General features: G+C 38.4%; 1 protein-coding gene across 1 annotated transcript in view; it reads right to left on the minus strand.

Annotated features, from left to right (window-relative positions):
- The window catches only part of LOC145660677 (heterogeneous nuclear ribonucleoprotein L-like), a 214,095-nt gene that overhangs the window by 134,048 nt on the left and 62,416 nt on the right, over positions 1-17,631 (minus strand). Inside the window, exon 4 of the mRNA XM_081726013.1 lies at positions 2,918-3,106. Coding sequence (XP_081582139.1) covers positions 2,918-3,106 — 189 coding nt within the window. The remainder of the gene's footprint in view (positions 1-2,917; positions 3,107-17,631) is intronic.

Here is a 17,631-nt window from a genome sequence, read left to right on the forward strand (position 1 = left end):
TCCACAGTACACAAATATTAACTATCTATCCACTCTCATTTTCCCCTCTACCATACCTCATCTCACGTCACCTACAAATACAATTTCTTCATCAAAAATGGCCTAATCAGTTTACTTTTCTCTTTCATATTTCCTCGTTCAATATTGTTTCTTCTTCCCCTTTTCACAATTCTTCATTGGTATTCTGCTCGACCCTGCTAATTTTATCATGTTCACATTTACATGTTGAAAATGTGAGCCGCTTTCTTTTGTCAATGTTGAGGATTTTCATCCAACAGTATAATGCACCACACGAAAATCTTTAATGAGCTTTTTCGCAACTATTCAGAGATTTATTAATCCAGTTTCCCTTTTTCCTGCAAGCTTCTTTCGTCTTTCCTATCTCCGGTTTTCTTTTCCATTAAATAAATAAATAAATAAAAAATAAAGATCCCACGATTATGCACTGAGGCTAAGGGAAAATGTAATGATGAGAAATGTATAAAATAGTGAAATGAAGAAAGTGGCAGGAAACGGAAGAACTCCGAGAAAACCCACGCACACGGTGTTTGTCCAGCACATCTTTTTCATTCACCTCGAATGTCCTCACTAATACGAAAACTAACTACTTGTTCTACTTTATTCCCTTCAGTATTACAGCTGCTTTTTTTCTCCTTATTTTAATCACAGCACTGCTTCAATTTTTTTTAAGCATTTCAAGTATACTGCCATTTTTTTAAGCATTTCAAGTATATGTTCTTCCTCAAGTATTTTACAATAATGTTAATATTAATTTCGTATCTCTCCGTAAGATTCAAATCAAAAATAAACTTTTAATTTTTTTAAAAAAAGCTGAGAACTTATACTACATGAAAAACTTATGATATATTCAGGATCTATATATCCTAAAATTTGTGTTAGTATATTCTTAATAACTAGTGTTAGCTCTCTAGCTTTAACTATTTCTATGATCATATCAGTAACTGCGCTCACAAGTTAAAACAGGGTTCCCACTAAAACTGAATAATCGAATTTACAGTTTTTACGATACAAAAATGTTCACTTTCACGGTCGAAGAGTACGTAAAAGGTACCCTTTACTGACGGCACAACAACAATTAAAATCACGCCGTATGGGACCGAAGGGGCGGCGCGCAGTCTGTAAGTTACAGTAGAACAATTAAATTTGCTCTCGTTCAACCTAACGATGCCACCTATATATAAAAGAAACGGGTAGTCTAATATCTTCGATAGATTAAGTGTAACTGAATCTATCTTTCTGGGATAATAAAATTACACGCACTGCTAAACATTCACAATCTGTTTACTTTTAGATTGACTGGCAATAAGAAATCAGGCCTATTTACGTTCACACTAGATAATGCAACTAACAAGCATAACCAGTTGAGCGGAAAATAATAATTACGATTAGCGCTGCGCTGAGATGGGAGGAAAGTTAAGTAGCAACACTGATTCAGCGGCAGTATGTAGTGCGCGCCTCACCTCTACCTCTTCTCCAGCTTTTAAATTTGAAATAATAATAATAAAGGAGAGTTCTACGACTCAAAACAACTTTTCTTATAAGTTTTCTCTCCCAATCTGAAAAATCTAGATTTTCAAAGTTTGATAACGAAATTCACGGCGTTTTCACGGGTTTCTTGTTGAATGGGCATCCTGCGTTAAGTGAAAACGTAGAAAAGCAAAATGGCAGCGTGAACAAATCAAAAATAAAGTTGTAAATCCCGATCAATAAATGATAATTACGGTTCATACGTTAATCTTGCGCACAAACACGGATAGCAACTTGTCGAATACCGTAGAGCAATTTCTGGGATTGGCTGAGTGTATCAATCTAAACAACTCATAGGCACGGAGCCCCAAAGGGCTTAAGCCCATTACTCTGTAATTTTGAATTAAGAGTGATGTATAATCAGCACATTGCGAGCCTCTGCTGTGATGCTGATTTCCACTATTTTTTTCACTCGTGTACTTGTCTACGAAGTTGTTGAATGCTCTACTGTTAACACCATTTAGTAATCCAACTCGAGCATTAATTAGATTTCACACTGGTGGACCAAATAAGCAAAATTAGTAGCAGAATTATATTTTTTCTTTTATCTGCTACTACCTCCACTGACTATTTTTATTTTCCAGCTCTTAATTTGATCGTAAAACAAGTTTCAATACTATTGTATTGCATTCTTAAAATCAAACCAGTTGGAGTAACAGCCCATTTGAGGGCCTGAGGTGCTCCAACGCCATCTGTCAGCTACTGGCTGAACTACGTACAGCCTGATGACGAGCACGTGTCAATAACTGGCGCATCGGGAGCTTTTTAGACCTAATTGCATTCTTAAAAGAACTACTATTTAGCACATCCAGCATTAATATTTTTAATACTAAGAAAAATAGAACTATGGACGTATTGCCCAAGGAATCATCTACTCTTACACTAGAAGTCATAAAAACAATCGAGTAGTTGAGTCCAGAAGCACTTTATCTCCCTTTGTTAACCATGTTGACTTCCTCACAGTTCCCGGATTATTATTTTAAACTATTAGCTTTCCTTAATATTTTTTAAGGAAAAATTTCGGATTTCAGGACACGTGACACTTGAAAGCCCACCGCATAAACGTTAATTTACTGATACTCGGACAAAATACAGAAAAGCATCGAAGTTGTATCCATGTCACAGAGGAACTATTGTACTCTATATAAGATTACTTTTTCTAAATAGCAAACCTTATTTATTAAATGGAATATATATCAACAAATGGAGCAGAAGGCATAATCCATTCCTTAGATCAAAGACAATCGAATTCTGAATTTCAGAATCGATGGCCACCGCCTTCAGCGTTTCTGTACTGATTCGATGTCTCTATGACTTTCAGAACTCACGTCTGATAACTTGTAGCAAATAACGAGATAACTATCCTCACCCGCCGAAGTTCTGGTTCAGGTTTCCTTTATCATCTGGTAGCTGCATCGGCCGATTTTCTCCTTTCAGCAATGTTCTACGAACCGCAGGAACATTATCTGGCATTAAGTTAATCCGTGGACGGAGGAAAGCTCGAAGCCCATCTTCCAACTCCTGGTAACCACGGCCTCCTCGAAACTCAGGAATCAACCTATAAACAGTACGACAACGTTTAAACACATACAAACTGCGACTTCGCGATTATAATGTATTGGTGTTGTAAAGAAATAAATCCTACACTACCTACCATTTGTGTCTATTTATAAAGACATCCAATACAATGGACACTCGCGTGACCCGGCAATTAAGGTCTTCGTCCTTTGGTAGTGGTTCTTCATTTCAACTTTTCCGAATGAGATTGACTCTATATCGTTGAAGGAAAAAGGTGACTATTACCGAAATGTTCTTTGAAAGGTTAGCTCTAGAGAAAAAGAAATAATTTACATTGCTCTGTCGTAATCAGCATAATCAAATATTGGCTGTGTGTTCTTACTGACTAATGGCTTCTTATCTATTTTCTGTGTATGTTTGACCCGTTTCCCACGATGAAACTTCTTCAGGTTGCCCAGTTCAACCCCCACACACATTGATTTCCATCCCGTTCCACTTTTTAAGGTCCTGCAAAATATCAGCACGAAGATTTAACTTGAAAACTGCGCGTTACTAGTGTTAGCACTGTGATCATGGTACACTTGAACCACTGTTACTATAATCTGGCAATGTTCCGTTCAGCTGTCACTGTTTCAACTTAATTTCGCTATACGTACCACCACCACAAGTATTCTGCCATTATTGGCAGGTCACATCCTGCAATTGAGAAACTTCCACGATCTTCCCTTAACCTCTTCGTCTTCACGTACGATCTTTCTGTTTTGATATCGTCCATTAACTGTAGTCTCCTTCACCCCCTTCTTTCCTCCCACCATACCCTCTAGTACGTCCCTTATAACAATTTCTTCTTAGCCAATGTTCCAATCAGTTTCTCTTCCTCTTCTTAATAATATCTACAATTCTTTTCTCCCCTATCATTTCTAATACCCTCTCATTTGTTTTCAGCCCGACCCAGCTAATTCTCTCCATTCTTCTCCACATCCACATTTTGAAAGCTTTCGGTCGTAAACCCTTCCTTTGTTTTGATATCGTCCACTAATTGTAGTCTCCTTCGCCTCCTCTTTCCTGCCACCATACCCTCTAAAACGTTCTTCATGATACAGTTTCTTCTTAGTCTATGTCCCAACCAATTTCTCTTCCTCCTCTTAATAATTCTCTTCCAACATTTCTAACACACTCTCATTCGTTTCCCGCTCGACCCGGCTAATTCAATCAATTCTTCTCCACATCCGCATTTCCAGTCGTTTTTAACCATTTTTGCGTTAACTGTTTGTAATAATTGTTAACAGCATCGCCATTTCATTTCACGTTTCCATAGCATGTGTTACCCCTATCCGGATGCTAGTCTTTACTTTTTGTGGCTTAGTCTTTATAAAATACCGAGGTTAAGGACGACAAGAGCTACTAATAACGTGGGCTCCGAACCAATTGAATCCGGTACAGTTGGCAGATGCATAGACAATCATGCAAAATCAATCCTCACAGTTCAGGCCGTTTCCCCACCACCCTCTCGCCTACAGGCGAGCCAGATTACAGGGCCTCACCACGGATCCCGACTGGATATTAGTTTATAATCCGGACTAAGAATCTCAAATTTAATTGCTATATTTTCTCGATTAGGGTAAATTTAAATAACGCTTTCATTATCCACTACTACTGTAAACAATCGTTCTTTATACTAAAATCGAAAATCCCAATCAAATAATGACACCGAACGGAGTAGTCAAATATTATATTCCCGAAATATAAACGCATTAAGGAAACTGTTCCATCTTCTTTTCGGAATTGAAATCCCTTAAGAGTATCAAGCTCTGTTAACAGCTGTTACCACCCTGTTGCTTGTCATGAAGCCTGCTTGCTTTCCTCTCGCTTCTCAGGACTTCCCACGTTAGACCCAACGCACGGTTCGCCGAGCACAAGAAACTATTTGCACACACACACACACACTTCAACTACAATTTGATCTTTCTCAAAAGTTATCCTTCTCATGTTGATTTCACTTTCCAGCTTCTTACACAAGGCTAAGAATGAGAGAACTTAGAACATACATTTGGTACGTTTCGTTTCCAAAATCGCTCTTAATAGCACCAATAAAATAATTCAGCAACAAAAGAAAAATATTAGGCGGATCTCGAGTTCACATTCCGGCATCTTTTTGAAATATCACATTGCAAAAGCGATTATACTTATAAAAAAATCAGTACTACCATGTTATATGTTAAAAGAAAAAGCATATACCTACCCACCTACTGAAATTTACTGTATTCTAGCTTTATTGTCACTAAATCTGGAGGAAAATACCAACCAAAACGCACATGAATACAAAAACATGAGAATAAAGAAGGCCAGATAAGTTCAGCGTTAGACTCGTCACTCAAGAACAGAAATAAAAAGAACAAAAATATCACTTCAAAAGATTGTTACTCCTGAAGACACTACAGTAGAGAAATACATGTTTAACTAGTTTAAGGACATAAATTCTCTACACTGAAATAAAATGATTTTTCCTTAGTTTAACGTCACACGATTTAAGGGAGACAATGTGTAAAGCAGCGAATGATGGAAGAATTGGTGGGATGATAAACTGGCAGAAAACTGGAGTACCTCGAGAAAATCCACGGATATACTGTTGTCCACCACAAACTTACTTGTCCGGGATTGAACCCACGCACCAGAGCTACTGTGCCCCACTTCTCTACGTTGAAGAATACCAATATAAATGAACTAGCAGAAATCCTCGTACCAAGAACTTGGAAATTATGTTTTAATGCATATTACATTTATACCCTCACGTTTGACTGTATAACCTCGATTCGTCGTCCACCTCTTTCCATGTCAAATATCAAGAAAGAAAACATGTGTTCAAACATTTTCAATAGAAAATTTAAATACGAGATTTCATGTGTCTAACCTTACGATATTTTGTGATATGGACATATTACAATGATATAATAACTGCAACCCCCCAGTTCTTCAACTTCCACGTAGAAATTTCAAGAAGTCCTTCCTTAGTGAAACCTTGACGTCATAAATCCTACGTATCGTCCAAACCATGTTTCTAGCTTATGCAGTCTGGTCCAGGTATCGATCAAAACAGAATTACTACTTTTATATATAAAAATGATAAAATAATTATTAGAATAAGAAATTAAAAGAAAAGAAACAAGCATATCAAAAAAATTCCTCATTCTAGATGGTTGTCCATTACGAAGTCTGTATGCCACGACTTTATACTTTAGTAATTAATCACTCAACCATAACTAATTATTTTATAGATTGAAGTTGTAATGCGCCGCTATGATATAGCTGCACCGTTGCATTACATAACATTTTGGAAGTATTGAGAAGGATACCAATCTGTATCGGATGATTTAAAATCTAAATTAAATCTTCAACTTTTTCGCATCGAAACTCGTAAACAAACTATTTTTTAAAAATGGTCTGTAAATCACATATAGTGCAGATGACATTTTGTGATTGTTAACTGGTAACTTAGTTTGAAAATATGAACATGTAAATGGGTAGAGCCTCGGATCCAAATGTCTAGTGCTAAAACAACTGTAAAATTACATTTTTCCTTAGATCTAAAAACAAGATAAAATTAAATAATTAAAATTAGATCGAGCTGTCGCAATTATGTCCATATTCTATCAATGATTTGCAGTTTTACAGAAACATAGTGATTTATAATCAATTAGTACTTTTGATCATGTCTATATGAATATATACATTAAGAATCTAATTCTAGTTTTGAAAACAGCCATTTACAGAATTCGATGAAGAAATACGAGTGATTTTAATAATACCATAAAGTATGAGAATCATGTATAAAGATGATTATAATATATATAATGAATACTTTATAATATGTAAAAAACTGTGGAAAGATTTCAGAATTGATCTTAATTAAAATATGATATAAATATATATGTTTTCTTAATGCTGCATAATCTGGTCGACATTTTCATAGAGTTTAATGCACAGCTTGAGTATTACTAGTCAGACATTCTTCATTGTGGGAGTTTCTCCATCAGTACACGAACCTCACAATACGAATATACATTAAATGTACAAAGTAACATTACTCTGAGAGCACATGAAAAAAAATGAAATCTTTAAGTTTTACGTCCCACGGTTATGCCGGTTAGGCTAAAGGAGACGGTGATTATGAGAGATGAGGGAAATGGTGGAATGAAGAAAGTGGGAGGAAACGGGAGAACCCCGAGAAAACCCACAAGCACGGTGTTTGTCCACCACAAGGTTCACTTGGCGGGGGCTGGGATCGTACCCGGGACCCCAAGCACCAGAGGTGAACGCTCTACCACTGAGCCACCGCGCCCCCCTCTGAGAGCAGATGAGTTACAAAGTTTAGTGGGGATGTTAGCATCAGGATTGCCAACCGTCGCGATTCTGTCGGGACTGTACCGATTTCCGACTTACTAGTCCCGCATCCCGACCAGACACTCGTCGGGACGCATATCGTCCCGATTAATCGATTTTCAAAGTTAATTTATATTTTACTGGGCCATTATTACAAAAGAATAACTTATTTTTTTATACGCAGTTTTATGTATAGAATCAATTTAACAAATTTGTGTTTTAATTTGACTCATGAAAAAGTAGTTAGCAGCTCTTCTTTAATTTATAGTTATTCCCTAATTGCTTTGAGTTGATAATCCAGCCGATTATGATAATAGTATATTTCATGCAGCGCTAAAATTATTGTTTTTGCAACTTCTACATCGTAGCAACTGCTACCGCAGTAGCACTAACACTAACGCTCACTTCAGAGGGTGTCCGGCACGTTAACTATACCGGGTACCGGCCGTCTGAAAGATCTATCACAAGTGTCGGCGTCTTCTGCTTCACTTTTGGTTTGGCGCGCACCTGTGCTGTGTAGTATTATTCTCTTCTTCGACATTGTTATAATGTTATTTTTTTATATTGTTTATAAGGACTTGCCATACGTAAAGTTGTCTCCGGGGAGGAGGGGGGCTCCAACCCCGATTGTCGCGTTTTTTTTTTTTAAAGAAGCTAGCAACCTGGTTAGCATCGAGGTTATTTGTCCATCAAGAATTACAAACACATAACTTTCAAGACTTACTGAGTCTTTATAGGATAACCAATTCTGGTGTTTTTTTTTTTTTTTTTTTTTTGTATTGTTGACAAAGATAGCAGAGTGAGCGATTTTCGACCAATCGTGAACCTCTGATTCGATCCGAGCTCCTGCCAAGTGGGCTTTGTGGTGGACATTTTTTAGAGGTGTTCTTCCATTTACTCCGACTTAAGTCATTCAACCATAATCATTCATCTTATCACTCTCTCTCTCTCTCTCTCTCTCTCAGCCTCGGTGCTTAATTCAGGGACGTTAAATTTAAGAACACGAAAGAAATTCTTTAAATCATTCTGAATCTGAGCGTATTCATTTAATTCGTAGTCACCCCGTGAAATAAATGGAACCTGTGAAAACATCTAACGACGCTTATACCGGCTTGTAGCGGGTTCTTTAAACTTTCGATAAATAGCGGCACGGTGGTTATCGCGTTAACGGGAAAAGGAAGGTCGAGCTGCAAAGAGGGACAGTTGTGAGTCAGCGTCGTCCAAATATACAGTAGTGTGTTCTCAGTCGAAAAAGAAACAAGCCGGTTCGCGGAAAATGGAGGCTGATAAAGTGGAGCAGCGTGCCTTTACACGGTTTCTTACCGCCGAAGGTGTCTGCGCAGGGCAATGCACAGACGAATGGTTTGGGTTTATGGACAGCATGCATTGTCACTGCCAGCAGTCATCAAATGGAGCAAGAGGTTTGCAGAGGGTCGAAAGACGCTTAAAGACGACGTTCGTACGGGGCAACCCGTAGTAGCGACGCCACAAATTACTGCGTGAGTGGACGAGATCATCCGCCAGAACCAGAGAACTACTACAGTGAAGGAGGTGTCAACGGAAGAGAGTGTCAGTATTGGATTGGCCCACTCCATAATCACCCGCACGCTTCATTTTCGCAAGGTTTGTGTCCAATGGGAGCCCCACTAGAGACCTGCACGGGCCGGGCCGACTCTTATTTCTTTGGGCCGGGCCGGGCTTGGGCGGGCCGACACTGTTATTTCTTTGGGCCGGGCCGGGCTTGGGCTGGCCGACAGTGATTTCTCTTCAGGTCGGGCCGGGCTGGGGCCGATCAATTGCAATTCTTTAATAATTATTGACTTTCGTTAAACGATAATTGGAATCAAGCCAAACGTTGAAGAAGTGTGTCCGTGAAAAATGTTACAAAGAATGCAATAGCTATTTACAGTTTGTGTTGCTTAGCGGCTCCACTTTCACTATAGAGGATTGCAGGCATTATGCGGTAAATTGAGCTCTGACCTTGACCTTCACTGAACTCAAAATATAAAAATAAGGGGTGGGAATGTTTTGCCTCTCGCTAAACAATATTGTCATCTTTATTTTATGCTAAAAATCAATTTAGATTTTTGTTACAGGGAATGGAGTTTTTATTCTCTCGATGACAGGCAAAGTTCTAGGAGGCAATGGTACCATTCCGGAGGCAAGCGTCAGGTTGTGAACCAGTTTAGAAAATGTTTCTGAGGGTTAGGTCAAATTTAGTACTAAATTTTGAGAAAGATTCGGGCTCGAACTAATTTTTTTAAAAAAATTATCGGGCCTAGGTCGGGCCAAAAATTTTAAAATTTATCGGGCCCGGGCCGGGCTTGGGCCAAGAATTTTAAAAAACTTATCGGGCCGGGCCGGGCTCGGGCCGAAAATCTCCAAAACTTTTCGGGCCCGGGCTGGGCCGGGCCTAGGTACGTTCGGGCTGGATTGGGCTCGGGCCGAAAAATTCGGCCCGTGCAGGTCTCTAAGCCCCACAGCCTTACCGACGCTGAAGAAACTGAAAGAATGGAGGCGTGGCAGTTGCACCTGGACAGATTCGGAGCTGAAGGTGAGGCATCCCTGGAGAAAATCATCATAGGGGACGAAACGTGGTGCCATCACTACGACCCGGAAAGCAAACACCAAAGTTCGCAGTGGCGTCATACCACCTCTGCCCCTCCAAAGAAGTCCAAATCTATTTGAACCTCATCGGGAAAGGTCATGGCCTCCGTGTTCTTCGATGTTTGAGGACTACTGCACACGGAATTTTTGGAGCACGGACAGACAGTGAACTCCGCCCGGTACTTAGACACGTTGAACAATCTCCACAAGTCCATCAAGTCAAAACGCCCAGGGAAAGTTTCGACGGGTGTAATTTTGCTTCATGAAAATGCGCGGCCGCATACAGCCAACATAACGCAGAAGACTTTGACGAAGTGGAAGATTCTCCATCACCCGCCCTACAGCCTCGACCTCTCCCCTTGCAATTTTTACCTGTTTGTGGCACTGAAAAAAGCTCTACGTGGACAGAGTTTCCGTTCGGACGATGAGACCATACAGCAGGTGACGTTGTGGCTTCACCGGCAGCCCAAAGCCTTCTACCAGAGGTGATTACTTTTAAGGTAGGTAAAAAATTTCCCATACTTGTACTGGGTGACTACGAATTAAATGAATACTCCGTATAGTTCGCTTCATTAAGGGGGTGATGTTATACTTGAACTAGTCAACTCAGCTTTATACTTTTACCTAGCTCCTAGCAATGTTCTGAGCTAATCCCTAACCTTATTCGCATAATAAAAATAGTATTGAGTTCTTTTCTTTCTCAAAACCAAAAACTGTCAACTATTAGCTACATCGAAATGAGAAAGAAACAATAGAAGATATGGAAAAAAATTTGGATTATATTCTCAAAAGTAAGGCAAGGTATCAGACTACCAATATAGACAATAGCTATTGCATCTAAATTAATTTTAAACTCATTCTTCTGTTAACTGGAAATCCTTAAATTTAGGATTATTTGAATCATTTTTGCACATAGAATAACTATTATCAGAAACGCGTATTGTAATAAGCACACAACAATGCATATAAATACAAACCTACAATAAATCAAATATACAGAAATATACAGAAAGCTATTTAATAAACAGCTGTTGTCATGAACTATTCGCACGTTATTCTGAATTATGCATTATATATACGTTATATAGTAATTTAAAAAGTATAAAGATCTTACAAATTGGTACCAAGGGAATATTGTTGTGCTTGTTGAGACGTGATTATGGTTAAAAATAAATATCACGTAGCCATCAGTGGAAAATAGACTAGTACAGGGTGTCTGGTAAAATTCCAAAATGAGAGGGTCTTTCCGAGTAAGATAGTGAAATCGGCCCTTGATCCAAATTGGGTCGCTATTGACCCAAAAGGTTACCCTTGACCTAAAACTGCCTAAAAAAAAATGTTCCCCTCCCCTTACCGAATTATCGTATCATGCATGCTTAAAATTGAATATTTTCCTTTTTTTAAATTTTGGATGCTCGAGAAATTTTGAACGTTTCACAGATTGTAGATACTATCTAAATGTGTATGTGTAATTTTTTTCAAAACCGATGCGTATTTTCTATATTTTTTTTATTTGTTTGTTGAAAATTTCAAAAAAAAAATGTAGGAATTTTTGGGGGGGAGAGGGACACGTCGCTGATTTTTTTGGTTAAAAAATGTTACACCCTTAGGTACAACATATATTTTTTTCGGTCTGAAAGTGATGGCAACATTGTCAAAAAGAAATAAAACTGAAAACAAACGTGTTTTAGCACAGTTTTCTCACAGAGCTCTCCCCCCCCCTCAAACAATCCTTTGCCAGAGTTCACAATTTTTCTTTCTCTTGTGTTCCTTCCGACTCTGTCGTTCTTCGGCTGCTTCGATTGTGTGCGTTTCGGAATAGAAACACCAAATATATCTCGGTAACAGTGCTTCCACTGCAACCGACTCTTGCACAAAGTTACACACATCTCGCGTCGGCTCCTCATATCTATCAGTGATTGCTTCACTGGTCACACACAGTGCGCTCTATACCGCGAGCTGTGTAACTTTATTGTGTAAGAGTCGGTTGAAGTGGAAGCACTGTTACGGAGATTATTTGGTGTTTCTATTCCGAAGTGGACACAATCGAAGCAGCCGAAGAACGACAGAAGCAGAAGGGACGCAACAGAAATGAAAATTGTGAACTTTGGCAAAGGATTGTTTGAAGAGGACCTCACCTTGAGGGCATAAAATGGTGGGAAAACTGTGCGAAAAACAAGTTTGTTTTCAGTTTTATTTCTTTTTGACAATGTTGCCATCACTTTCAGGCCCCCCAAAAAATATCTATGTTGTACCTAAGTGTATCAATTTTTTTTTAACCAAAAAATCAGCTACGTGTACCTCCCAACAATTTTTTCTACATCTTTTTTGAAATTTTAAACTCGCACAAAATATAGAAAATACGTTTTGAAAAAAAAAATATACATTTACATCTAGATAGTATCTACAATCTGTGCAACTTTCAAAATTTTTCGACCACCCCCATCAAAATTAAAAATATTCAATTTTGAGCATGTATGATACGATAATTCGGTAAGGGGAGGGGGTGAATTTTTTTTTGAGGTAGTTTTAGGTCAAGGGTAACCTTTTGGGTTAATAGCGACCTAATTTGGATCAAGGGCCGATTTCACTATCTTGCTAGGAAAGACCCTTTCGTGACTTTGTGACCTTTTCTTTACCAAACCTTAAAATTTCGTAACATTCTCAAAAGTGAATTTGGGTGCGAATTAGGCCGATTTTTTATGCATGCGATAGAAGCGTGTTTTGCTTGCGATTTGGTAGCGCCTAAAGCCGACCATAGACACTTTTAGTCGTGAATTTTGACGTTTTATAGAACAAAATTTTTCAGTCTGTACTTATATTTGTACAGATAAAAAAACGCGACCCAAAAGCTAAATTTCGTGACTCTTTCTTGACTTTCATGACTGTTTTCTCATTTCCAAACTTTTTCGTTACTTTCGTGATTGATAAAACACCCTATAGTCTTGTCTTCGTTACAAACAAGTTCCTTATCATTGAAGATGGAAACAAGTTTTAACTTTAACAGATGCAGGAGGAAAATCAAGAAATAAAGATAAAAGAGCTAGCTTCACTGGAATTGCAAACTGATAGAATATATTGAGACTGAAGCTCGATATTGAATTCCATAAAAAGGATTACAATCTTTCTTCTACAGATGTGTTTGCTTTATCTTTCACTAACATACTAGATTTAAAGAAAAAAACAGACAATGAGATTGTATTTGTAGTATTTAGGCATTTCTGAGTGCGATTGCTTTTCCCTCTACTTCGTTCATGATGAGGTAACGTACTTAAAATCGTGGCTTTTACGATTTGTTCTTTCTGGAGAAATGGGTGGCAACTTGCCTCTGGCCGGCCGTAACTGTAACAACAGGATTTACGTAGTGTTGAACGAAAGACCAAGTTGCCGCACGGAGCTCAAACTAATGAATAATTACTGTTATGCATAAAGACATCAAGAGTTTTACGCTGGAAGCAAAACCTATTAGTTCCCAATGAATATTCGTCATGACACCACCTGGAAAGACTGTAGGTATTGGCAGGAATCGAAAAACAATGGGAAAGATGCCATTTTTCAGGGGCGATGCAACATTTTTATTATATATCATGCTGATATGGTAAACACCTATTCAATCTCTATTTCGCTACTAAAACGAAATAGTGTGGAGAGTTTAAAACTGCATGCGTCTAGCCACAAGTTATTTGTCATGCCAAGGGGTTTTAGCCTTTATTTCCTAAGAGAGAAATTACCAAGAATGAAGTATATGGTAAACTTCGTGAAAATACATTTTAAGTTATATGCTGGTGTTTATTCACAGCAGTTTCCAATGAATCGAGATATTTTACAAAGTCAATTCACACGTTCTCAAACGTCGTTCGTATCTATGCTCTTTCATTCAAAGAACAATATATCAAATGGAGACAGAACAATCAATAACCCTCACTACAGAAAGAAATGTACACAAAAAGAAGCGAGTCATACATATACTTGTCAAAATATTTTGGATAGGACAAGAACATCGCCTGACAAATCTTCTAACGCTACAACAATCGTATTTCGCCCTAACTTTACTGCGAGAAAAGCTCCTTCTAATGAGAGTTAAATATTTATTTCTGGAGTGTTAAGTTCAACTAGTGAATCTGGTTTTAGGATTTTTATTTCTATAGTCTGGCAGGCGTCCCACAAAGCAAGCAATCCCGATGACATTTGACAAGTGAGAGTTTCACAATTAGAACATGTAAATTCCCTCGCTCAAGCGTTTACGCATACAAACCACTTGTGTACGACAAAAGTACAACGTTATGGATTCACGCCAAACACAACTACCTAGGCTCAGCCACGTCAAAACTACCGTACATTAATTTCATTACCATTAATCAAATTGGATGGAGAAAGAATTATGAAAAACTAAGATGACGTTGACAGAAGGCTTAGATCCTCATTAAATTAAAACACTTTTTTTTTTTATTTATTTTTAACTAATGTTCTATGAAAACTTTTTTTCCACACAGATGCATAAACTCCCAAGCCCGGAATCACACAGAACTGGGTTTCCGAGCCAGAGCACGATTTCTTCACGAGTATAAGCCCAATCAGAATACTGAGCATGAGCTCTTAGTTCAATGACACTAGTCACCACAAGCTCTTACGTAGCGCAAGCCCAGTAAGGTTGGTGAGCACAAGCTCAATCAGGTTTAGTAAGCACAAGCGCTAACGGAGCGAGCTTAAGGTTTGTGAGTGAGTTTTTTACGGAGCAAACGCATAGAGGTTTGTGAACACGAACTATTAGCCAGTGCGAGGCTGAACTAGCGCGACCTCCAATAAGTGTACTGAGCGCGAGCCTCACTGAAGATAGTGAACCTGAGCCCGCGCGAGTCTTAATTGCAGAATGGTCATCTCTAATGCAATTACATTTTAAGTAAAAATTTTCCCCCTTTTTTAGTGAATAATATTCTGTTCAATATGTTCATCGTTAAAATAAGTGAAAACGAAGTGACTAGTAAAATCATCCTAAGCATTCTGCTACCACTGGCAAGTCACTTTCCTCGAATTACGAGCTTCGATGCACTACGTCCCTTTTGAATCTCTTAATCTTATCCTCATAGTCTTCCTCCCACTCCTTTCTTCTATGTTTTAATAGGACCATTTTTCTCCAATAAGGTCTTAATTCTTCTCATTAAAAAAAAAATGACGGGAAAGTCGTTACAAAACTTTCTGCAGAGAAAAAAATCATTGCCTAAAAAAATAAAATATATAAGTATTATAAAACTACATTGGCGCAATCGCATTTAAGAACACACTATAGGAGTTCCTCAACAAGGCGGCACACAGTAAATTTTCAATGTGTTATAATACTCCCTTAACATACAGTGTTAACTAACCCAAGCAACCACACAACCGCACGAACGCATATGTGGTCAGATGCTGTGGGCTATGTCTTGCCGTGGGACTTGCAAAAGCGTATTTTTCGAACCCAGTTAGTGGTCAGACACCATCCCATAATGTTCCATAGTGCTCGATAAGACTTAGGTCTGGAGACCTGGCAGGCTAGAGTAGAAGGCGTACACCTCGTTGGGTTCACCTTGTTGTACGGGTACACGTGATACGCTGCTGGAAGATGAGCTCCCAGGTAGTATCCAGATAATGTCGGAAGACAGAATTGACAAATACACGACGTACTAATCGTATTTCTCTGAATGACGATGAGCGATAGCTTATCCCTCTCTCCACCTCTTATCAAATACTAAAAACTGAAGTGTGAGTACTATGGCGAATAAGAACACGCTGGATTTTCCCCCCCTCTCACCTCTGCACAAGTTTACATATGCGCACAGAACCATCTCTATGCCTAAGACAGAAATTGCTTTCATAGCTGAATGCCACCACACTCAATTAGCCATGTCACTGCAGTCTCCTCGGATACCATGAGAAGCTTTCTTGGCGATGATCAACTGTCAAGAGTAACTCAAGATAGTAGATTAATATCTAACAATAGATTACACTCACTGTATAGTGTTCGGGGAACCATGGTGGGTCTGTCTAATTGCACTAGCGGTCGCAGTCCCGTCAGTTAGGGCGGCTCGAATTATCTATCTTTCCAGAATTATTTTGGTGCGTTACGGAGACATTGGAGAGGACACTTAGGCTATGGGAACCCTCTGCCTTCCATTGTGCACACCACCGATGGATCACTAACGACATGACACGCGAGTGGCTGTTCAATGGAACGACTATCTGACCTCTCACTGCTTCAGTATATGGTTGCGCCCGAAGACAATATTGTACAGTAGACGTTCGCCGGCGTCTTCCTGGAAACTATCCACAGGTAACTAAACTCATCTTGTTTGAAAGCCTTCATACTATTTAGCAGCATGCCTTCTACAGATTCTGTTGAGTCAATTTAGTATAGTACAATCGGGTGATGTACGGTATATTGACAGATCTGAAATTTTCAACAGTGTCTTAGTTTCATATTGCACGTAGCAAATATTCAGCTTCAAATATGAAAGATATTATATGGAGGAAAAGTAAGGAAGTTGAACAGTTATAATTTGGACGGAGGTATCCACAAAGATGCCACTAGTTTCTAGCGAATCAAGTAGATGAAATCTTTTAAGATAAAAGAAAAGTAAGTGTATGTAGTATTTGCTGATTTGGAAAAGTCTTTACTTGCTTGAACTGGATAATCTGTTGGATGCTTGGGATGAAATGAAATATCAGACTGAAAAAACTTACATACGAACAAACCAAAGTTGGAATTGGAGAAATTATACAGTATAGTGAAATTGGAAGAAGTGCTCGACAAAAATTTTGCCTTTCAGTGACGTTACTATCAAGAAGATCTGATCAGAGGACGCGTTAATTTGATAGCAACTAGAACGATTAGTATATGAGGCTGCCGTTGCGAAATCTGAATACTAATTTAACATGCTAAAGAAACAACTGAAATTTGAGATTAAGAATATTATCTATAAAAGCCAAATGCTACGTTTATATGTTTGTGGTCAAGAAAAGTTTATTTGTTTGTTTCCCATTCTTTTGACAATGAGATCTTGAAAATCACAAGTGCTAGAAGGTGGAAGTGGAAGGTGAAAATCACAAGTGCTGGAAGAGGTCATACTCCACTTTCCAGGGAGGTGGCAACATTTTAAAAACTGATCGTAAACGCTTTCGCTGGTCGATTTCAAATTGTGTAGATTGTCCAGTTCTAATTATTTCAAAAAAAAAAAAAGAAAAAAAGTTATTTCTTTATTACATTTCTAAGGGGTACACTGAAAGTGTTATTTTTTTATTTTTTTTTTTTTAATTATAAATTACAACACCACATGTTTGTATAAAGGGGTCTTACCTTTCACGCGTTTGTATCATGGCCAAATGATAAAGAAAAACGAAGGATAACCATTTCTCCAGTCTAAGATGAATCTTCCTGATTTAGAGTGTTTTGCCCAATGAACACCACATATCACTGACAGTATAATTGTGTATGTAATGTATTTGCTTATTACATACTGTATGCAAGAAAAAAAAAAACAATGATCATGCATGAATTAGAAACTCCAATCGGAAGTAGGCTAAAATCTTGCAAACGGTGCGAGC

Source organism: Thermobia domestica, chromosome 9 (assembly GCF_964235325.1).
Source record: "Thermobia domestica chromosome 9, izTheDome1.hap1.1, whole genome shotgun sequence".
Taxonomy (NCBI): domain Eukaryota; kingdom Metazoa; phylum Arthropoda; class Insecta; order Zygentoma; family Lepismatidae; genus Thermobia; species Thermobia domestica.